The 24,584-nt window shown below is 39.3% G+C and overlaps 1 protein-coding gene across 15 annotated transcripts in view; it reads right to left on the bottom strand.

Annotated features, from left to right (window-relative positions):
- CADPS2 (calcium dependent secretion activator 2) overlaps positions 1 to 24,584 on the bottom strand; it is a 563,191-nt gene that overhangs the window by 141,169 nt on the left and 397,438 nt on the right. For all 15 annotated transcript variants that reach the window (XM_068972950.1, XM_068972951.1, XM_068972952.1 and 12 more), the window contains one exon: positions 4,601 to 4,702. In XM_068972950.1, coding sequence (XP_068829051.1) covers positions 4,601 to 4,702 — 102 coding nt within the window. The remainder of the gene's footprint in view (positions 1 to 4,600; positions 4,703 to 24,584) is intronic.

Consider the following 24,584-nt stretch of genomic DNA (forward strand, 5'->3'; position numbering starts at 1 on the left):
TATTCTCCCTGATGCTCATGATTTAGGCTTCTATTTTAGATATTGAAAACTGAAACCAGCCCTAGCTCTGTGTAAAGAAATCCCTTATAATCATTTCACGTAATTCTTTGCCCAACTTCGAACAGTTTCTTCACAGTGATGCACAGATTATTCCTTAGCTGAAGACTCCAGGGGGACCCTCAGCAAATAGCTGCAGGTCTGTCTACTCTCTCCTTTAGAACTTTGAGTTGAAAACTCTGGCTGCCTTACATTTCCTGGACTCTCAGCTCTGTCTTCTCAAGTCAGGGTGTCATTGGGATCTGCCCAGACTCCTCCTTCCTGGATCATAATCTAGAAACACTGACTTGGTAGTGAAAGTCTCTCAGTCGTGTTCTACTCTTTGTGACTCCATGGACTATACAGTGCATGGAATTCTCCAGGCCAGAATACTAGAGTAGGTTCAGTTCAGTTCAGTTGCTCAGTGGTGTCTGACTCTTTGCAACCCCATGAACCACAGCATGCCAGGCCTCTCTGTCCATCACCAACTCCTAGAGTCCACCCAAACCCATGTCCATGGAGTCAGTGATGCCATCCAACCATCTCAAATTCTGTCATCCCCTTCTCCTCCTGCCCTCAATCTTTCCCAGCATCAGGGGCTTTTCCAATGAGTCAGCTCTTTGCATCAGGTGGCCAAAATATTGGAGTTTCAGCTTCAACATCAGTCCTTCCAATGAACACCCAGGACTGATCTCCTTTGGGATGGACTGGTTGGAGCTCCTTGCAGTCCAAGGGACTCTCAAGAGTGTTTTCCAACACCATAGTTCAAAAGCATCAATTCTTCTGCGCTCAGCTTTCTTTATAGTCCAACTCTTAGGACAGGAAGGGCCAACTGTATTCCTATTTTCCTATCCTTCTCACTCTCCTACTTTTAGGAAGGTTTCATTAACTTAATTTTTCAGTAGTGTGTACGTATTGTTTGTGTCATCTGCATCAATTTATAAGAGCTCTTATTTTTCCGTAAGATTTTTTTTTAATCTTGTTTTTGTTTTCTAAATACTCTATATTCTCAAATCTCTCTGAATATATTAATAATAGATTCTCACCACCTCCTCCACCATTTTTTCCCCCATATAGTCTGTTTTTTTCCCCCAAGTTGCAGTTTTGTATTACTTGTTTGGGCTTTGAGTCCTACAGAAAATACTTTCCTCAAATATCTGAAGCCTTACCTTGGCTGTCTGATCATTTTCAAAACTTCATTATTAAATAACTGAACAGAAGCTATACACACCTAGGTGGGTATGTATATACTGTGGTCTTTGCTGACAGGGACTAGAGCTGAGCTGTTTTGTGGGAGTCTATTTTTCACAGCTTTAGGTCTTTTCTCTTGGGCTAGTCAGAGTCCCAGAGGAAGACACTTATAATATGTATGGAAGGTGTAAGCCTGTTTGCCTGCCTGCCAGCGTTTTGGGTGCCAAGTGCGTGAGGTGGAAGGAGAAGGCTGTGATTCTCAGATTTCAGAATAAACATTTATTTAATCCCCACGTTTCTATATAATCCCAAACCCCAGCTGCGCCTGTTTCCTCCCCTCCTATACCTCAGCCCAGGTACCCTCTAATTTTACCCTCTCTAGGGAAAAAACCTGCAGTGCTCTGCTAGGGAAGGGGAGGGGCAGCAGCCTAGCTGATGAGTTAGAAAAGAGATTTGGGGATCTAAGTGTGTCTTAAGCAGATTTACAGCAAATCGTCCCAGTCTTAATTTCCAAGAAGGTATACAACTGGCAGTTCCAAATGTTTTGGCGATTGAATGACATAAATCAGATTGCTTCTTTCTTTTTCCCTACTTCCAGTTTATGATCCAGTTTTTTCTGGGCGGCTAAATGAGATACCACCCATTCATCTGACTTCCACATTTTAAGCTTTTTTTTACATTTTTCCCTCTTTCATTCTTGTCTTTGTAGGTTTCTATCTTCTGAAAAATACTGTTCTGTTGTTTTGGTTAGGTTCTGTCAGGAAGCTGAGCCAGACATGCATTTAACCTGCTGTCTTTAACCAGAAGTCCCTCATTTATGTTTAATTTAATTTGCCTTACTTTATCTGTGTCTTTGAAATTCATTTCTGAAACACAATTGGGCCTGAATACATTTTTTATGCAAGAGCTATTAATAGTACTCTGGTTACTTCTTTAGTGTGAGTTGATAAGTAATTTATGTTCTCTCTAAATTTTAATGTTTTGATAAATGGCTAAGGAAGATCATTTGATAGAATCCTTAGGAAAATCTTCATGGATAATTTAAATATGCTTCCAAACTTGTCTATATGGAAACCTAAAATTTCCTCTGTTTTATTTTAACCTCATTCCCTCTCATCCAGTTTTCTATGGACTCAGGAAAAACAAAACTCATAAAATTTATACAAACTGTACATATATCAAAAGGGAATGTAAAAGTCAGCCCAAAATATCTAGAGTAGTTTGGTTTAGCTCTTATCTTTAGTACATCAAAGAAATAAAAATGAAAAAGAATTCGAGTACATCTTTACAGACTTTACAGAAAAGTAGAGAAATAAACCATAAGAGAGAGGAAATGAATACAATAAATGATGTGGGCAATAGTCATTCTGCTGGCTCAGATGGTAAAGAATCTGCCTGCAATGCAGGAGACTTGGGTTCGATCCCTGGGTCAGGAAGATCCCCTGGAGGAGGAAATGGCAACCCACTCCAGTATGCTTGTCTTGAAAAAATCCCATGGACAGAGGAGCCTGGCAGGCTACAGTCCATGGGGTCGTAAAGAGTCGGACACAACTGAGCAACTAACACTTTCACACTTCACAACTTCTACTGTGGTGGAAGGCCCCTGGTGGGCTGGTTCTGACCAGGCTGACTCAATCATGGTGGTCCCATGGCTTGTCAGTGAGTAAGCACCTAGTGCATGGGCTTCCTCTGGCCTGAGTTGGGTTAAGGACCAGGCCTATGACCTATTTGGGGCAAATGAGATATGAGAGGTGGTTTACCAGGATCTTCTAAGGCAACTCTCCATCTTAGGAGAGAATCACAGAAAAAGAGAGCCTCTACTAGCTTCCCCTTAAACCTCCATGTATGAATGTGAGGCCAAGGAATTCCTGGTCTTGCTACCCATCTAGGGCTAAAGCTACCCCATGAAAAAAGAGAGCCATGTGAGAAACACAAAGAAATGGAGCTCTGGCTACTAAATTCAGCCTGTATTGAAGTTCACCTTATCTGAGAGCTGTGTGTAAGTGAACATATGCATCTATTTGTTTAGACCAATATGAGGTGATCTGTTACTTGGACATGAGAGCACTACTACAAATAACCATGGAGACTTATGTAGTTCCTGATACAGATATTTAACTGAATGATGAGCTGCATCTCAATAATGCCAACAACAGAAAAACTATATATTTTCATTAAATGACATACACAATGAATATAATGGTGTCTATGCAGCCTGAAAGATACTAATTTTGGCAGCAAATGCATAAATATCCTCTGCAAATGTGTTTGCTAATGTGAATTTATTGCCCTTTTGGACAGAATAATTCTCATAATTCTCCAAGAATTCTGTCTCATGCACAGCATTTCTAAGTACAGCACTGAATGACTGGCCCAGGCCCAATTACCATGACAAAGTAAATCCTCCCTTATTCACTTACCTTAAGTTGGAGGCACCAGCTCCAGCTGAAATCACTAATGCAGGGAAACAGATGAATAGCATATCCTATGATAATTTTTTCCTTCAGGATCATTTTAAAAAATCACAGAGTCTAAGCGTTTCATATTACAAATAAGGAAACGGAGACTCAGAGCAGCCATACACTGTTCACATGGTTAAATCACAGTGTTTTCAAACTGTTGAGGGCAATATTAACTAAATTTATTTTTTAATAAGTTCATACAAAATGATTCCAAATTACATACCCACAACATGACAGATGTGCTATAAGATACAATACATTGACATGGCAGCATTTTATAGGATCTAATGATGAGAGTAATAGAAAAAGGCATCATTCTGCTTTTGACCGTTAAGTTCTATTAAGCCCTCTATAATCATGGAAAAAAGGAATAGTATCAAGCTATTTATCTTTCATCCTGAAAATGTTTCTTAGTGTCAGTACTTCATTTTTTTGGACTGAGAAACTGTGCCAGGTGCACTGTGGTCCTTATTCTCACAGAATGTAAATAAAAGGATAACTAAGGACTTAAGAAATGTATGTCCTTACTAGGTGATGGGTGACTAGGGCATAGTACAGATGAACAATAAAAGACTTCAGGTTTTCCACTCTCTGTTGGAATAAATGAGAAAGTCTCCTTGCGTGGTAAACATGCCCAGAGCTGACGGAACAGCTTATGCAAAGCTGAGAAGACAGTGTGAGTGGAATGGATATTGCAGGGGGTGGGTGCTACCTAAGAAGTTGTGGAAATTGAAAAGGCAGGCTGAGATGGAGACCACAGATGGAGGAATGCGTATATCATACCTTGCAAACAATGGAGGAGAAGCTAACTGATAGTTCTTGAGCAGTAGAACAACATAATCCACATTTGTAGGAGATTAGAAGATTGAGTGAATTAAGCAAGCAAACACTTGTACTAATGGAGTATATACCTGAAATGGCTTATCTGATTCTCTAAAAGGGAAGAGAGTCTTTCCTTTATCTCCTCAAATCTCTCTTTTTCTTCCACTGAAACAGTTCCAATTCCATCAGGCCTGAAACAAAAGTAGAATCAGTAATTTTAGTGATAGAAAATGAATATATTTTATATTTTTCTATTTCCCTGAAAAATCAAAATCATAAAGGAAAATGCACACTGGTTCACAGTATACATAAAGCTTATGTCTACAGTGAAATTTTATTGGAGGTGTTTGCAGTCGTTTGCTCCATATTTTGACCTGGAATGAATGGAAGGCATTTATTCTCTTTTAGAGAGCCTTCAAGGCAAAGGATAACAATAGTTTGCAGATCCAGAAAACAATAACTAGTCCTTGAGAATGGCAATGAAAAGTGTTTTATAGTGATACCAAACAGTTGACCAATTAAATATCATGAATGGAATTATTATAAAGAATATACTGAACATAAGATAAAATGTCTTAACTGCTTCTCTTTCAAATAAAATTTGAGCTAATGTGAAATTAGAGATTTAATTTTAATTGCTATAAGGAAAAGACATTTTGGATGTGTGTAGTGATTTATTGCTCCTTTTTTTGTTTAAATATAAATTAAATATAAACATTTGAATGAAAACACACAGAGAAGAAAGTCTACCTATGTTCCAAGATTTTTGTGCTTAATCAAATATGCTTATGAAATAAAGGTAATGACCGAACAGAAGTATTCTTTTACTAAGAGATTAGAATTGAAAATATAAAATATACCTAATAGCATGGATTCAGAATTTATTCTGTATCAATTTAAATATCTGGTAGTATAGCACTCATCTAAAATTTTCAATATGTGAATTTAACTGTCTTTGTTAAAAACAGAGAAAAAGAGACAGGAGTTTTTCATTAACTTTACATATTTATACAGTTCAACAAAATGAATCTTTCGCATTTTTTAGCACCAATCATTCTTTGTCCAATTAACATATTTTTTTAAGATTATATTTTAATTCCTGAAGACTTACCATTTGAACTTACTAATTTTTAATGTTTATGTATAAAATAGGTAGAAGTGAGGATATGAAAAAAATGGATTTTAAAAATAACTTTCCCAACAAGATTTGGATTTGCTGTTCCAACTGTTTTCTACAAAAGGATCTCTGTATATGTGTGTGTGCATTTTTGATATTTATAAACTAGTCAAGTAGGATAAAAGCAATTAATTCTAAGATTATGCCTGAATCAGACTGGCTTAAAGACCTTCTATTCATATCAGAAAAAACAGCTATCAATAAAGTCTGAGAATTTTTTTCTAAAACAGAGTAAATAATTTATTATTTCAGAAAGTTGTATCCTGCTTGAATTTATGCTTTGAAAATATTGCATACAATTATATTTCATTCTGATCCATTGAAATGCAGTTTGAAAGTTAACTGGAAAAAAAAAAAAACTAATGGCAAAATATTGGTCTTTCAAAATTTTTAAGAAGAAAAAAGAAAGTCTGATTATAAATTCTGGAGCAGTGAACTATGGGCTAACCCCAGTGGTTTATAATAATTTAACAATGGATTTTTTCACATGTTTACTTTGGAGTTACTACCTATAGAGCAAATAATAGCACAAAACCCAGACTATAACCCAAGAATGACTATTACCAACGATCACAGAAGTTGAACTGGAGAGTTTCATCTATATAATTCATTAATTTGGGAATCTGGGTAGACGAAAACTGTTAACTACACTATGTTATTATTAATACCTAGCATTAAAACTCTTACCACCAAGTTGTAGGTGATTATTTCACTAAATACACCTATGCAAACTTGAAAAAGAGCAGAGGCTTATCTTTTTTGTTCTGACTGACACAGCCCTTGATCTGGCTCTCTGACGGATGCCACATGATTCTATTTGAGTGAATTTTACTGTTTGTTTCAACTATCCAAGGAGACTAATCCACAGTGATAGACTATGTCGCCAGGTGATATGAAGGTTCACGGGGGCACACTGCCTGCCTGACTGAATGGAGCCAGGGGCTCAGTCAGTGAGGAGTGAGAAAGTCAGGGGGGTGTCACTTGTGTCACCTCCACTGAGATACAGACGGTTATTCATACGGAAGGGCTGTCGTTCTACTGAGCTTATTACTAAATTAGGTACACATCTGACAGGTTAAATACATTTTATATTTTGGACCTGCTCTTATTCACATGTCCTTATTTTAGTGTGCATGTCAGTGAGTGAAAGTCACTCAGTGGTGTCCAACTCTCTGCAATCCCATGGATTGTAGCCTGCCAGAATCCTCTGTCCATGGAATTCTCCAGGCAAGAATACTGGAGTGGGTAGCCATTCCCTTCTCTAGGGGAATCTTCCCAACCCAGGGATCAAACCCAGGTCTCCCACATTGCAAGTGGATTCTTTACCATCTGAGCTACAAGTGAAGACCCAATATACCAGACTATGTATACACCAATATAACCAGACTATGTACTAAATATCAGGTGTATGAAGTGGCCTTCTATATCTAAAATATTGGGGCTAAATGGCAACTTTGCTGTACTCAAGTCTCAAAGTAACAACTCCTTATAAAATTATTCTTCCCAGGAAATGCAAATACTTCTGTGTCATTAATATCTTCTTGTCATGATTGTTATTAAAACAAACACAGTAATGATCAATGCACTGGGTACTGTGCTGTTTTCTATGTATAGTAACATAGGCTGAACACAGTAATCTTCTCTCTAGTCCCCAAGAGAGGAGGCTACTGAGGCTCAGGGAGGTTAGGTGACTTCCTTAAGGTCACAGCTTGTAAGGACAGGATCCTGGACCTGAATCTAGGTCTCTTACATTCCAAATCCAGGGCTTTTAGCGCTCATGCATTACTGTCTTTCTTCTTCTTCTTTTTTTTTTTTTTGCTGCATCATGAGGCATGTGGGATCTTAGTTCCCCACCCAGGGATCAAACTTGTGCCTCCCACAGTGGAAGCATGGAGTCTTAACCAATGGACTTCCAGGGCAGTCCTTCCTCTATGTTTAAAAAGAAAATACAGAGCAATAAAAGAAACCGCTAATAAAAAATGGAAGCTATATCTGAGACGCAACAATGGTGGAACTTCTTTTCAGTTTCAGTTTCAGTTCAGTTGCTCAGTCATGTCCGACTCTTTGCAACCCTGTGAACCGCAGTACTCCAGGCCTCCCTGTCCATCACTAACTCCTGGAGTTCACCCAAACCCGTGTCAACTGAGTCAGTGATGCCATTTAGCCATCTCATCCTCTGTCGTCCCCTTCTCCTCCTGCCCTCAATCTTTCCCAGCATCAGGGTCTTTTCCAGTGAGTCAACTCTTTGCATCAGGTGGCCAAAGTACTGGAGTTTCAGTCTCAGCATCAGTCCTTCCAATGAATATTCAGGACTGATTTCCTTTAGGATGGACTGGTTGGATCTCCTTGCAGTCCAAGGGACTCTCAAGAGTCTTCTCCAACACCACAGTTCAAAAGCATCAATTCTTCAGCGCTCAGCTTTCTTTATAGTCCAACTCTCAAATCCATACACGACCACTGGAAAAACCAAAGCCTTGTCTAGATGGACCTTTGTTGAGAAAGTAATGTCTCTGCTTTTTAATATGCTATCTAGGTTGGTCATAAATTTCCTTCCAAGGAGTAACTGTCTTTTAATTTCATGGTTGCAGTCACCATCTGCAGTGATTTTGGAGCCCAGAAAAATAAAGTCAGCCACTGTTTCCACTGTTTCCCCATCTATTTGCCATGAATTGATGGGACCAGATGCCATGATCTTCATTTTCTGAATGTTGAGCTTTAAGCCAACTTTTTCACTCTCCTCTTTCACCTTCTTCAAGAGGCTTTTTAGTTCCTCACTTTCTGCCATAAGGGTGGAGTCATCTGCATATGTGAGGTTATTGATATTTCTCCCAGCAATCTGGATTCCAGCCTGTGCTTCCTCCAGCCCAGAGTTTCTCATGATGTACAATGCATATAAGTTAAATAAGCAGGGTGACAATATACAGCCTTGACGTACTCCTTTTCCTATTTGGAACCATTCTGTTGTTCCATGTCCAGTTATAACTGTTGCTTCCTGACCTGCATATAGGTTTCTCAAGAGGCAGGTCAGGTGGTCTGGTATTACCATCTCTTTCAGAATTTTCCAGTTTATTGTGATCCCCACAGGCAAAGGCTTTGGCACAGTCAATAAAGGAGAAATAGATGTTTTCCTGCAATTCTCTTGCTTTTTCAATGATCCATCAGATGTCACGCTTATTCACATCACACATTTTCTGTTACTTGTATAAGGCAGAGAGCTTAAATATCACTACAATTTAAAACACCTACTATCACATCAGTAATTCAGTTAAAACAGACGTTAACAAAGGAAATCCTAAAATTTGCTCTTTCATACAGCATAGGTATTCACAGAAGCCTTGAGAGAGATTCAAACCAGTCATATTTATGAACATTTACCTAGTAGACTCAGGGTAAGGGGAGATTTAAAATACAATAGTTTTACAAGCTCAGTTTATAAATTGTCAGCTACATGTTCAAAACCTATTCAGAACTGACTACCCTGACCACTTCTGCTCCCCTTGTTGCTGTCGTTCATCACAGTCTCTCCCCTGAGTATGACTACAGCAAACATGGTCTTTCTCAGTCTTTTCTTTATCAGAGTATTGGCTGCACACTACTGTGAGCCATTTTCAAGCAGGAGTCATACCCCTGCAGAAGTAATGCTCACCATCAAAGCCAAAAGCCCACTCTGTTCTCTGCCTGCTCAAAGCAAGTCCCGTCACTGCAGCCATGCTGGCCTCCCTACCCCAGTTGTCAAACACAGGAAGTGCGCTGTGCCTCAGGGCCTTTCATGTGAAGCTTCCACCGCCTAGGAGCCTTTCCCTAGGCACACATGTGGCTTTCTCACTTCCTTCATTCTCATCTCTAGTGACATGACTCAGGATTAATGAGGTCATCTCTAACTACCCTATGTAAGAGCGTCACCTCCCATTTCCACAGGCCTCTTTATTGTCTGCCATTATATATTAGATGACTGATGATATACATTTGTCTCCTCTGTGCTGTACTAATGCCCTGAACAGTAGCTGGCATATGGTTAACATTCAATATATAAATGCTAAAAATATGAATGAGTGCAATGTAGAATAGAAAATGTCAGCTATATAGGATTATAAGAATTCATGAATTAATAATATCACATATATTATTATTATTACTTATTAGTATTAATATGGCATGCACTATTTGGAATGTCTTCATTACATAACAGTAGGTAAAGTAGGAAATTTTTGAAAAGCAAACAGTAGCAGGAATTATAGTCAAGAATTCTCGGTAAAAAGATCTCTAACAAAAGTTACTGTGCATTTATAGTAAGCAGAAAATCTTTAGTGTTTACCTAAACACTATTATTAGTAAAATGAAGTGCTTTAAATCTTAAGAAGAGATTATTTTTCCTGAGATAATTAAAGTAAAAATAACATTGCCTCTTTGACATTGACAATAATGATGCTAAAATGTGGTTATTTAAAATTGTAACAAAGAAGACCAGTTTTCTAATTCAAATGTTAACTGGAGTTTAACTTTCTGCCTAATATATTAAAGTGGTTCCAATGAGAAGGAAGGGCTTGCTCATGTACCAGGAGTTAATATATATTTTCATTTTTTCCTGAGGTCTGTAGTTATTGAAGTTACATGATTTTAATAAAAATAGAGTATTAGGAGAAATAAGTTTAAGATATGAATAAATTATAAAGCATAGTTCAATAGTGGATATACTTTTTAAAATAAAAGATACTGTCAAATGACATAGAACCTCCTTCTGGTATTACATAAAAAGTGATTGAATGCCACAAGCAGTTGTGTCTATGTTAATTATTACCTGAAAGATTCTTAAAAAACAATCATATAACAGCACTTTCTGCCATTCATTCATGCTTAGTAGACTGATCTTACATCTGTCTATGGGTTACATTCTGTTTTCACAGAAGCCATTACGTGTGCACATGTGCATGCCTGTGTGTACACACAGAATACCTTTTTTGAAGGGCAGAGTCATCCAAAAAAATAGATCCTATACACATATTAAGGCCTGTAAAATTAATTTCACTCAATTCCTTCATGAACTAAGCAATGTTATATTTGTACTATCTATCAATCTGGCACATTAAGCACTTTAAAGCAAACAGAACCCTTTCTATATATGTGACATCATGTCATGATTACAAATCCCTTCCATAATGAGCACAACATAAACTCTAAGTGAGGTGGTGGTTTAGTCACTAAGTCCTGTCTGACTCTTGTGACCCCATGGACTATAGCCTGCCAGGCTCCTCTGTCCATGGGATTTCCCAGGCAAGAATATTGGAGTGAACTGCCATTTTGTTCACCAGGGGATCTTCCCAATCCAGGTATTGAACCCGGGTCTCCTGAATTTGTAAGGCCTCCTCAGACAGCCATTTTGCTTACTCCTTGGAAGAAAAGTTATGACCAACCTAGATAGCATATTGAAAAACAGAGACATTACTTTGCCAATAAAGGTCTGTCTAGTCAAGGCTATGGTTTTTCCAGTGGTCATGTATGGATGTGAGAGTTGGTCTGTGAAGAAAGCTGAGTGCCGAAGAATTGATGCTTTTGAACTGTGGTGTTGGAGAAGACTGTTGAGAGTCCCTTGGACTGCAAGGAGATCCAACCAATCCATTCTGAAGGAGATCAGCCCTGGGATTTCTTTGGAAGGAATGATGCTGAAGCTGAAACTCCAATAATTTGGCCACCTCATGTGAAGAGTTGAGTCATTTGAAAAGACTCTGATGCTGGGAGGGATTGCGAGCAGGAGGAGAAGGGGATGACAGAGGATGAGATGGCTGGATGGCACCACTGACTCGATGGACATGAGCCTGAGTGAACTCCGGGAGTTGGTGATGGACAGGGAGGCCTGGCGTGCTGCAATTCATGGGGTCGCAGAGTCAGACATGACTGAGTGACTGAACTGAACTGAACTCCTGAATTACTGCAGTCTCCTGAATCACAGGCCGGTTCTTAACTGACTGAGCCAAGGTCTAAAGTGAGGCAGATGCTCTGAAAAGACACCTGCAGAACAAGAGGGATGCACAGTATTACCCATCCATTTTCTATAATCTCTGATGGCCTTTGGGGTAGTTCAGGTAATAAATTAGTTTCCATGAAGGGAAAGGATGATTCCACTGTATTTCAAGAAAGAGCTGAGAGGAAAAGAGTGTAGAACTGGGTTGCAGAGTTAGGTATTTGAGTAGAAGACAAAATATCACAGAGGGGACCTGCCTAAATGTTCAGACATGGACTAATCAGGTAGCTTCCCTTCCCTTGACAGGACAGCAGACAGTTTATGTGTTTTGTAGCCCATTTCTCAGCATCATACAGCATTTCAGAGGCCTGTAAGACCAATACAAATTCTGGCATTTTAATATCCATTTTATCTGCACAAATTTAAGTAAAGATGATTTACCAGCTACCACCGTATTTTAAGGAGCAACGATTCGGTGACAAACCCCAACAAAAAGGGTTGAAACAGCCCATGTATTTTATGTTTGAATACCACAAATCATGAGAACTTCCTGGAGGTTCTGAGTGCAACCGTGAGGTCTGAGAGGATTGACAGTAAAGGAATGGGTTTAATTTGCTTTAATGGTGCATCCCGGAATTATTCAATCATGGGATCTTCCCACAATTACCACTTAAAAAACACCATTTGGGGATGAGGAGCATTTGTGCTATTACTCAATGAAAGCCATAACATTTCTATGATCATTTTCTTTTTATAATTTTTTTTAGCATTTATTTTTGGCTGTGCTGGCTCTTTGTTGCTGCACTCGGGCGTTCTCTAGTTGCAAATAGGGGGGCCACTCTCTAGTTGTGGTGCTCGGGCCCCGCACTGCAGCGGTTCCTCTTGTTGCAGAGTAAGGGCTCTACGGCACGTGGGCTTCAGTAGCTGTGGCATGTGGCCTCAATAGCTGCAGCTCCCCGGCTCTACAGCACAGACTCGGCCGCTGAGGCACGTGGGCTTAGTTGCTCCAAGGCATGTGGGATCTTCCCAGACCAGGGACTGAACCCACGTCTCCTGCATTGCAGATGGATTCTTTATTACTGAGCCACAAGGTCAGGCCTACGGTTATTTCCTTAACCACTTCCATCATCAGGACAGCGCCTAGATACTTAAAGGATAAATGTGCCCTTTGCTTCATAATCTCTAGCAGTGGGCATACCACCTGCAACAGAGTGCCTGGGAAATCTGTGGGTTGAATAAATACCCCAGGAATTAATACTGCATAAAAAATCTGGTAAATTGATGCGATTTCCTTTCCCCTCTTCACACACCTCTTCCTTCCTCAACTCCTCAGGGAAGTTTGCTTATCTTGGGCAGTTTGGTGGTTTGTGGTAAAAGATATTTTACAAGTAAAGAGTAGGCAAATGATAAAAGTTCATGGTGCCTCTGAGTTTCTTACTGGCTGCTTTTCACCTGGCCTCTCTGATGAGGGATATATGACATCCTGGCTTCCACCAGAGAGAGTGAGAAGGGGAGAGACACCTGGAGGGTGGTCTTTCTGAATTGTCAATTCTGCCTGCAGCACAGCAGGCAAAAGTCACTTTGTACTTCATGTATTTCCCACCAATATCCATTTGTGAACAGAATGAAAAAAAAGAGAAAGACACAGTGCGAGAATGAGAAATGGTGGAAGCTGAGGGAGAAAACAGTAACCTCTCATTTTCCTTCTCTAACCTATAATACCTCCTATTGTTTCAAACAAAAGGATATATCCCTTAGATGGTCATACAATACATAATCAGTGTTCTTTCACTTCCCCTGAAATTTTAAATATCTAGAAGCAGATATTAATTCTACACCTATACATTCACTGAAATAGAAGAAACCAATTTTCTAGGTGCAAATATCTTGGAGATGAAATTTAAAAATCATATTCTCTTTTTCCAAACCCTCTTCCATCCTAATCCTTTCCATATTTGAATTTCCAACTGTATGCTGTTTTCTTTGGAGGTTTTAGATACTTCTACAAAAAGAGCAGGAATTTTACACGATGAAGATACGCAATTTTGTGACTTAGTTTTTATGGTAAAGTAGGAGAAGGCAATGGCAACCCACTTCAGTGCTCTTGCCTGGAAAATCCCATGGATGGAGGAGCCTGGTAGGCTGCAGTCCATGGGGTCGCTGGGAGTCGGGCACGACTGAGCGACTTCACTTTCACTTTTCACTTTCATGCATTAGAGAAGGAAATGGCAACCCACTCCAGTGTTCTTGCCTGGAGAAACCCAGGGACGGGGGAGCCTGGTGAGCTGCCATCTATGGCGTCGCAAAGTCGGACATGACTGAAGCGACTTAGCAGCAGCAGCGGTGATAGACAGGCAGGTAAAGGATAGTTATCAAGTATTTCATAACTGGCCTTTCCTAGAACCAAACTAAAATCATTATCGCACACAATTCTTGAGTTAAAGAAAAATAAAATATTGAGAAGATTTTAAAATGAAAATAAAGAGAATTAAGGTTAACGGTGTTCTCTAAGTATTATATCTAATCAATACCTAATATTATTTTCAAAAATAACTTTTTAAAATGAAAGAACTATATATACACTACAATTTGGGAGAATTCAGAAAATCACAAAGACCAAAATTTTTGTAAATGCCCCAATCAGAAACAACTGGTAATGCCATTTTATAAATATAACCCAGTCTTCTTTCTATAAATCTATACATATACTGCACATTCTGATGTGTAATTTGATTCTTTTAATGAAGTATAAACATTTTCTCACATCATTTAAATATCCTAAGATATGCTTTTTAATGGAAGTATGGTATTTCATCATATGGATATACCACAATCTATTTATCCAATATTCCATTAGTAGAAATTTAGACTTTTTCCATTTTTTATGACCATAAATACTGCTGCAATAACCAATCTTATACTACATATTTTTAACCTCTGATTGTTTCCTTGGGATAAATTCCTGAAAGTATATTGTTGGGTTAAATGGTACTATGGATCAAAATGCATTTCCCTAAAAATTCATAAACTGTAGTCCCAACCCTCAATATTACTATATTTGGAGACAGTTCTTTTAAGCAGTACTTAAGGTGGAATGAGGTCTTAGGGATGGAACACAAATCTGATTGGATTGGTTGCTTTGTTAAAGAGGAAGAGTGAGTCTTTCTCTTTCTCTTTTGTAAGAACACAGAGAGAAGGCAATCATCTGCAAATTAGGAAGAGGGTCCTCCTCAGAACCCAAGCACACTGGCATCCTGAACTCAGATTTCTAGTCTCTGGAACTGTTAGAAAATACATTTCTGTTTGTTAAGCCACCTATAATATTTTGTCATGGTAGCCTGAGTTAGACAAAGAAGATGACATTTGCAGGCATTTGATATATATCACAAAACTGCTTCTTAAGAAAGCACTTACCAGCTTACATTCTGACCCATAGCACATGGAATTATTAATTTCCCTCTAACCTTATCAACTGTGGTCTTTGATCATTTGTTATAATCACTTTCAATTATATATATAAAAGGGTATTTCATTGTTTTAAGTCATTGATTTCTATGTAGCAAAATGACACAGTCTTGATGGTTATATGGGGTCTTTCCAAGGGCCATAAAATTCACTGTAATTGATTCATTAAGAACACTTAATTGTGAGCTGTATTTATGAAGTGTTCCAACATGTCACCTATAAAATCTGTAAATAGATGGTCCAATGTCATTTATTTAACTTACTCAACGAATATTTACTGAGTACTGGCCAGGTACTGGGGACAAAATATAAACCTAACAGAAATGCCTCCTGCCTTAGCAGAGTTTATAATAGGGAAAGGCATAGAACAGAAAAATCAGACAGTAAGTGTACCTTACATTAAGAAGGACATAAACACAAAGCTCTGTTGTAATTTGAATTTTAGGTAAGGATGTAGTTTGGGAACGATATTTAAGCAGAGATGCAGTGGATGAGCGGCAGTTAATCAGGTGCTGCTTGAAACAGAAGGATTAGGGAGAGGGTCTCAGGAGGTTCTCCTTAGAGATATCCAAATATTTTTCTCAAAATGCAAGTTTTATCACATAATTTTTGCTCCTAGTAGGCTGACACAATATTCCAAAAATCGCTCTTCACTGCAAAGAACCTAAACACTGAATAAAAAAATAGGTATACTGTTAAGTGTTATGTTATACTTTAAAAAATGTAAAAAATTCTCCTAAGGGCAGGAAAATAAAAAATGAACTAGGAGCTGAAACTGAAGGGGAATGTGAACACCAGAGCTGCCTTAGAGGCAAATGTCAATTTCAAGGAAGTCTATGGGTATGTTCAGGGCTTCCCTGATAGCTCAGATGGTAAAGAATCTGCCTGAAATGCAGGAGATTCCCGTTTGATTCCTGGGTTGGGAATATCTGCTGGAGAAGGGATAAGCTACCCACTCCAGTATTCTTGGGCTTCCCTTGTGGCTCAGCTGGTAAAAAATCTGCCTGCAATGTGGGAGACCTCAGTTTGATCCCTGGGTTGGGAAGATCCCCTGGAGAAGGGAAAGGCTACTAACTCCAGTATTCTGGCTTGGAATTCCATGGACTATATTGCCAAGGGGTTGCAAAGAGTCGGATTCAACTGAGTGACTTTCACTTTCATGGCTATATTCAAGGGGATGGATGCACCATGAGTCAGAGACCATCTCTAGGGGCTGCTGAACCTGAGATGCTTGCAAAAAATGGGTGCTTGAATGGGCTATACCATCAGCGAAAGGATGGGCTAGAAAATAAATATCCTTGCAAAGGAGAGCAAGCAAGGAAATCAGTCTGTTTCTACCACATCTATAGACGGAATAAAAAGAGTCATTCCTGAGAATATGTACCACATGCCTGACTTCATAAACTGGGTACCACCCACGCAATTGAGGAATTTCTAAGATGGAAAATAAGAGAGCTCCTGTAGCACCTCCTATCACTAAGTGAAAACAAGAGCAAGTAATTTTGGGAAGAAAGCATTATCAGCCTGGGCCTTGAATTAGAATTTCCTCAGATTAATCCAAGAATATGTGCTTGCTACAAAAAGTGTTAGCAGAATAAGCAAACAGTGACCCTGGCAAAAACATCAGCAGAAACAATAGATAAACACACCTAGAAAACGGAAGTTAACAATTAATGAGTAGATCAAAAGGCAGATGTCATAGCTTATTGAGAAATGTGGAAGTAGCCCCCCCCACCTATCTTTGTGAATAAAATTTGTACAGAACACAAGCCTCACTCACTCATTTACATACTGTCCATTGACTCCTTTTGCTCTATAGGAAGAGTACAGTAACTGTGATAGACACCATATTGCCCATAAAGTCCAAAATATTTCCTATGTTTACTATCTGGCCCTTTATAGAAAAAATTTGCTGAGTTCTGAACTAGAAGATAGAACTAAAAATATTACACAGAATGAAGCTAGAGAAATAAGCAGACAGAATATATATTAGACATATTTAGAGATACAGAAGATAAAATGCCTAATATATGGTTAATTGGCATTTAAGAGAGAGCACGTTTAGAGAGGAGACAAAATTTAAAGAGATTACAATATTCCAGAACTGATGACAAGCATGGATCCTCATATCCCAATCAAGGTGAAATTCCACAAGAAATTTATACCTACCCAATATCAGGACATGTGGATCAGAAATCCACAAAAATCCCAAACAGAATTCTTTAAAAAGAAATCCACATGTAGTCATATAACAGTTAATCCACAAAACATAAAAAATCAAAATAATCTTAAAAGTCTTAAGTTAAATTCCCCTTCAAAGAATGGTAATGTGTATGCCCAGCAGTGGGATTGCTGGGTCATAAGGCAGTTCTATTTGCAATCGCAGCACTGTTTATAATAGCCAGGACATGGAAACAACCTAGATGTCCATCAGCAGATGAATGGATAAGAAAGCTGTGGTATATATACACAATGGAGTATTACTCAGCTATTAAAAAGAATACATTGGAATCAGTTCTAATGAGATGGATGAAACTGGAGCCGATTATACAGAATGAAGTAAGCCAGAAAGAAAAACACCAATACAGTATACTAACACATATATATGGAATTTAGAAAGATGGTAACGATAACCCTGTATGTGAGATAGCAAAAGAGACACAGATGTGTAGAGCGGACTTTTGAACTCTGAGGGAGAGGGAGAGGGAGAGGGTGGGATGATTTGGGAGAATGGCATTGAAACACGTATACTATCACATAAGAAATGAATCGCCAGTCTACGTTCGATGCAGGATGCAGGATGCTTGGGGCTGGTGCACGGGGATGATCCGGAGGAATGGTGTGGGGTGGGAGGGGAGAGGGGGGTTCATGTTTGGGAGCTCATGTACACCCGTGGTGGATTCATGTCAATGTATGCCAAAACCAATACAGTATTGTAAAGTAAAATAAAGTAAAAATAAAAATTTAAATAGAAAAAAAAAAGAATGGTAATGAAGCCTTCTTAGCAAAGGAAGCCAAAAGACAATGGAGTGCTACCTTCAAAGTGTGGAGAGAAAACAACAAAGTAGAATGTATAACAAGCAAAATTTTCTTTCAAAAATGTCAATGAAACAAAGATAACTTCAAATAAAAATTGGTGATCTATAGGTATTCTATTTTAATAATATACTTTGAGAAAAATGTAATTTCTAAATTGAAGCAAGTATTGAGTATAAAATAATAAAAACAATAAAAATAATGTCTAATGCTTAAGATTAGAAACCAAGTAAGGATAAAATTAAACTACTAGACAGCATAAGTGTGTTAAGTCACACACAAATATTCTAAGGCCTCTGCACTCTCCACTCTCCAGAATGAGAGGAAATTTGCTGATTAGTGTAAGATTTAAAATTTTAGCAATATACAAGGTAAAATCTCAAATGGTGAAAACTATAAATGAGGGGGAAACAGAAAAAAGAAAATAACCTGTATGAAACAAAAAGGAGGCAATAAACAAACAGAAAACTTAGAAACATGAGCCAAAAAGAGTCTCAAATAAAATGGTAGAAATGCATTTACTTATATCAATACATCTGGTAATTGTAAATGAACTAAAATGATTAAAAATAGAAATTATTATACTGGATAATTAAATCAGAATCTACTTTGCTATTTATAAGAGTACAGCAGTGTCAATATGACACTAAAAAATTAAACATATATCAGACAAATGCCAAAAGAAGGCTACAATAATAACCATCTAAAGAAACTTTAACATAAAATGCATTATTAATTATGTAAAGGGTCACTAAATCATGAGAATAACTGCCATTTGCCAAGAAGATTTAATAATTTTTAAACCTGAAAGTACCTAATAAACAGCCTCAAATTACAAAGCAAAAATTGGTAGAAGCAGAAGAAGAAACCACGACTGCAGTGGCAGCTTTCCATTCACCTTGGTTACAACCTTATAGGTCAAGTACGCAAAAGATCAGTAAGAGTTTGGAAGATTTGAACCACACAACTCCTGCTTGCCCCACCAAACTACACAATATACATATTTTTCAAGCAAGATGAAACATTTATCATATTTAACATATCAGTTCAGTTCAGTTGCTCAGTTGTGTCCGACTCTTTGCGACCCCATGAATTGCAGCACGCCAGGCCTCCCTGTCCATCACCAACTCCCGGAGTTCACTCAGGCTCATGTCCATCGAGTCAGTGGTGCCATCCAGCCATCTCATCCTCTGTCATCCCCTTCTCCTCCTGCTCGCAATCCCTCCCAGCATCAGAGTCTTTTCCAATGAGTCAACTCTTTGCATGAGGTGGCCAAAGTACTGGAGTTTCAGCTTTAGCATCATTCCTTCCAAAGAAATCCCAGGGCTGATCTCCTTCAGAATGGATTGGTTGGATCTCCTTGCAGTCCAAGGGACTCTCAAGAGTCTTCTCCAACACCACAGTTCAAAAGCATCCATTCTTTGGCGCTCAGCCTTCTTCACAGTCCAAGTCTCACATCCATACATGACCACTGGAAAAACCATAGCCTTGACTAGCGGACTTTAGTCGGCAATTGGCCATAAAGGAGTCTCTAGTTACGAAGAATCAATATCACATGAATTATATTCTCTGAACACAGAGAAATTAGGTTAGAAATCAATTTTCAAGACTCTAACCCAAAGAGACTCACTTTTGTAGGAATTCTAAAATATAAATAACTCTGTGTCTAAGAAGAAATTATAATGGAAAGTTAGAATTGCTTACAAAGAATTTTAATCAGATACACTATCAAAATGCATGTATGTAATAAAAGCAGTACTTAGTGGAAACTGAAGCTTAAATACTTATTTTAGAAAAAGAAGAAAAGAGGACTATTAATAAGTTAAACTTAGGAATTTAATGATTTAATTTAGGAAGGTAGAAAAAATAATCCAAGAAAGTAGAAGGAAGGAATAATAAAGAAAAAAATTTAATGAAATGGTTGACAATAGCAGGGAGCACACAGGGGAACTTTTAGGACGACAGAACTGGCACGAGGGTAGTGAATAGATGACTCAATGTATCTGTCAAAACTGATAGAACTGTCAGAGCCATTAAGCAAAAGAGTGAACTTTACTGTATGTAAGCGTAAAGGAAAAAAACATTCTATATCAACTAGGATGCTGAGGGACCCTAGGATGGGATGCATATTGTGCACGCGACTCTAACTGTGTTGTATGAGAGAACCTCACTAGAGAGAGGCAGGGAGGAAAGGAAGTGTCATATTGAACCTTGGAAGACAGTTTTGATTGGAAACTCTAAGCTCAATGACTGAAGGACCTGTACACAAAGTACTCTAGTTGGTGAATTTTGAAACTGCTTTTCACATATACTGCTGCTGCTAAGTCACTTCAGTCACGTCCAACTCTGTGCGACCCCATAGAGAGCAGCCCACCGGGCCCCCCCATCCCTGGGATTCTCCAGGCAAGAACACTGGAGTGGGACTGAACAAATAGGTAAATGGATGGGATAGTGGAAGCCACGTTTCTCACTGCTGAAGAGATAAGTTACAAATAAGCAAAAAAGGATAGTGAACATGAACTCTGGGGTACTGGATTGGAGGCAGAGACATCAGTATGAACTCATGGGTTAGTATACATATACAATACAGGGTTAAAGCACCAAACTGACGTGCAATAGTGATAGCAAATGGTTTGGATGTATACATATATATATATTTTGTTTCACTGGATTGTTTTTAATGCAATAGCATCAGACACTATATTCTTTACAAACCTTAGTATGTTAGAAAACCACACCAAGATCCAACTTGAGACCTCAAACTCTCTTCCACATTTTAGATGCTAAAAGGCTTGAAAAGCCCTAAACTTTTGGCTACACCAGAAAAGCAGCTCTTGCCTCTCTTCATTGTTAACTTGATCTATATTCTAACACGGAGGTCCCCAACCCATGATACTGGTCCATAGCCTGCTAGGAATTGGGCTGCACAGCAGGAGGTGATCAGTGGGTGAGTGAGAGAAGTTTCATCTGTATTTATAGCCGCTCCCCATGGCTTATATCCCCTCAGTCTGTGGAAAAAAAATATCTTTCATGAAACCAGCCCCTGGTGCCAAAAAATTTGGGGACTGCTATTCTAAGGCATACTGAAAAATCCCTTTGCCTTATTTCTTCTGCAATTATTTATGTTCAGTAGGCTATTTAATGCATTGCTTTAGGGAGGAAAAAAAAAGGAGTTGTTTGCTGTGCATGAATGGTGTGGAGTGACAAGAAAGAAAATTGATTAGGTAACCCTGGTAATTACTGCCGCAAGGTGCAGTATGGTAACTTACTTACCCTGGGTAATGGGGTACCTGGTTCCTGCTTTGCCTGTGTCTATGTGGTTGCCCTGTTAGACCCCATTGCTTTCCAGCAACAAGAGGGGCTGGGACGGAATGTAGGGGAGGAGATCCCAGAACCTTCCTGTGGCTCCTTCTAATGATCATGGACAGTAGATGAAGTGAGGCACCTATTTAAGGCTTTCCCAGTCTCATTTTCATGCTGGAGACTTGTGTAGAGTGAGCTACTTGATAGCACTATCAAGTCCAGCTCTGCACTGTCAGTCTTCTACAGAGAAATCCCGCAAAGTATATTAACTACTTTGTGTGTGTGTGTGCGCACTCAATCACTCAGTTTTGTGCAACTCTTTGTGATGGACTGTAGCCCTCCAGGTCTTCTGTCTATGGAATTTTCCAGGCAAGAGTACTAGAGTGGGTTGCCATTTCCTCCTCCAGGGGATCTTCCCGACTCAAGGATCAAACTTGCATTTCCTGCATCGGCAGACAGATTCTTTACCACTGCACCACCTGGGAAGCCCTTTAACTCCCATACCCTATGCAAAATATCACTGCTTGATATTTAAGTGATATATTATCACTTACAAAGTGTTTACATAATCATATTTGACTGATTTAGCAACTGTATGGAGTAGGCAAAATTGATGATATTAGTCACAAGGAACAGATGGGGAAACTGAGGCTCAGACAGGACCAACTGCTCCAAGAAAAATAGCTCTAAAGTGGGGGAACCTGGGCAAGAAGACAGATGTGCTGACTGGTAGCTCAGCGTTCTTTCCAACATAGTAAATCTCTCCCCAACTTGCTCAGTTTCTGACTCTGTCTTATTTTAAAAAGCACAATTATTAATAGTACTGAACTCCAGGTTGGGTAGGTATAGGTATTTCTGTTGGAAAGTCTGATTGAGGCAGATTTAGGTTGTAATGTAGTTTCTGACAGAATCAATAATAGTTCCGCAGTGTGTATTTAAAAGGCCCTCATTGCTAACTGTCCTTTCTGCTTCTACACATGTAGCACCTGGGATAAAATCTGTCAGGTCAGCCACATGGTATAAGTTTCACCTTGCTATGGTATTTTATCTGCTTGCTCCCCTGACCCAGAAGTGAGTCTCTAGATTCATAATGGGTGAGATACTTACACTTAATTTCTGTAAGTCATGTATCAAAAGAGCAGAATTAAGACGTGGTAATGAAAATTCTTAATGACACTATTTGAGGCAATTGTCTATGATTTGACTCAAAATGTGCACCCCTGTCTCTAAAATGAGAGGCAGGAAGTTGAGGCATGATTTCCAAAGTAAGAGGAAATGTCGTCTCTGAAGACGGAGGTATCATGATACGATGATTTGACTGATACCTGTGAAGGTTGCGTACTACTCCGTGGTATGATCTGGAATCCACAGAAAGCAGGGATTGCTTTACACATAAACTGCAGTCACCTTGTCCTCCCTGGACTTGAAAAACTTGCACAGCTGAGCTGGCCTTTGTCGGGTACACAGCAGCTCAAAGATGGCCCTACTAGATCACACAAGACTCAGCGTCTCCTCTGCGTCTCTCACATCAAACAGGGGCATGAAAGCCCTTCTGTGTTCTTGCTTTAGTTTCTCCACCCTCAGCCTGACTCACACAACCCGGATGTCTAAGCCCGTACATCAGCCTAGAACGTGCCCAACAGGCATTGTCTCTGAAAGTCTCTTTTCTCCTCGCTGACAGCCCTGAGTGGCGCCGAGGCTGCGTGTGGGGCCCTGTGAGGCAAGCATGCTGCATCCTGCAGGGGTGGCTCAGTTTTCTGTCCTTGACTCACTTTTCTGTCTTCCTTTCCTTTTCTCTCTCTTCCTTGGGTCTTTGTACCAGCCAGATCTCTTCTGTTGAACTCTATTCTCTTACTCCTGAAACACTCAGAGTGCTGTTCAGAGATGCTGGATCTGCTGGGAATGCACCCGCCTACAGCGCTGAGTGCCTTGTGGCAGGATGGGCTCCTGGAAATGGTTCAGAGCCAGACAGCACCACAGTCATTTGCGCCCATCCTGAACAAAAGACAGTCTTCCTTTCTTTTGCATTTTTGACAGAGGCAGTTCAGGTGAGCAAAGTGACTCTTTGAGGCTGTGTCTTGACAGAAGGAAAAACGATCACAAGAGAATATGGCCAATGCTGTAGAAAAGTCAGACTTGACATTGACGGTATTTTTAATGGAAGTCTGGATAAATATCAGACGCCACAGATGGGGATGAGAGAAGTTTATTTTGACAAAAGGAGGTTGCTAAAATCCAGAACCTTCTATCAGCGAAGAAATTAAGAGTGTCATTACATACATACACATTGAAATATTTTGACTGAGCCTGCAGTGAAAGTGAAATTCACTTAGTTTGTGTCCAACTTTTTGCAACCCCATCTCCCGGCCAGAATACGGAGTGGGTAGACTTTCCCTTCTCCAGGGGAATCTTTCCAACCCAGGGATTGCACCAGGGTCTCCTGCATTGCAGGCAGATTCTTTACCAGCTGAGCCACATGGGAAGCCCAAGGATACTGGAGTGGGTAGCCTATCCCTTCTCCAGGGGGTCTTCCTGACCCAGGAATTGAACCAGGGTCTCCTGCATTGTAGGCAGATTCTTTACCAGCTGAGCCACCAGGGAAGCCCTGCATAACTGCTTATTTTTCACATTTTTCATCCTCTCACAATTCACATGCTTCTGGCTGGCTGACAAAGGGAAACATATTAGAATAATGTCCAATCCATATTGATACCGTGCTTTATAATTACCCAGGATCGTCCCCTCAGTGCTTCGCTTTTTCCATATGGTAACGCCCATTTTCAGAAAGGTTAGATAATTTGTGCAACATGGCTCAGCTTGCAAGTTGCAGAGCCAAGGTTCAAGTAGAGGTCTTCTGCCTCTTTTAATTCTTTCACTGTGACAGCATGACATTTGTTAGACTCTAAACATTATAGAAAGTCTTTAAGGTTATCTTGGAATATTTTACCCTAAACTGAGGTTCAAATTCCCCCCAAATCTATACTCTTTCCTTTCTTTTTTCTTAAGATATGTCTAACCTAAATGTTGAATCAGAAACTATTGACTACTGAAACTGACTATTCTAAAACCCCACCCAGGGATACCTGCATATGTACACATTTTAACTTGGAAAATGGATTTAACGTGTAATGAA

The sequence above is a fragment of the Capricornis sumatraensis genome, chromosome 5, assembly GCF_032405125.1.
Source record: "Capricornis sumatraensis isolate serow.1 chromosome 5, serow.2, whole genome shotgun sequence".
In the NCBI taxonomy this organism is placed as follows: domain Eukaryota; kingdom Metazoa; phylum Chordata; class Mammalia; order Artiodactyla; family Bovidae; genus Capricornis; species Capricornis sumatraensis.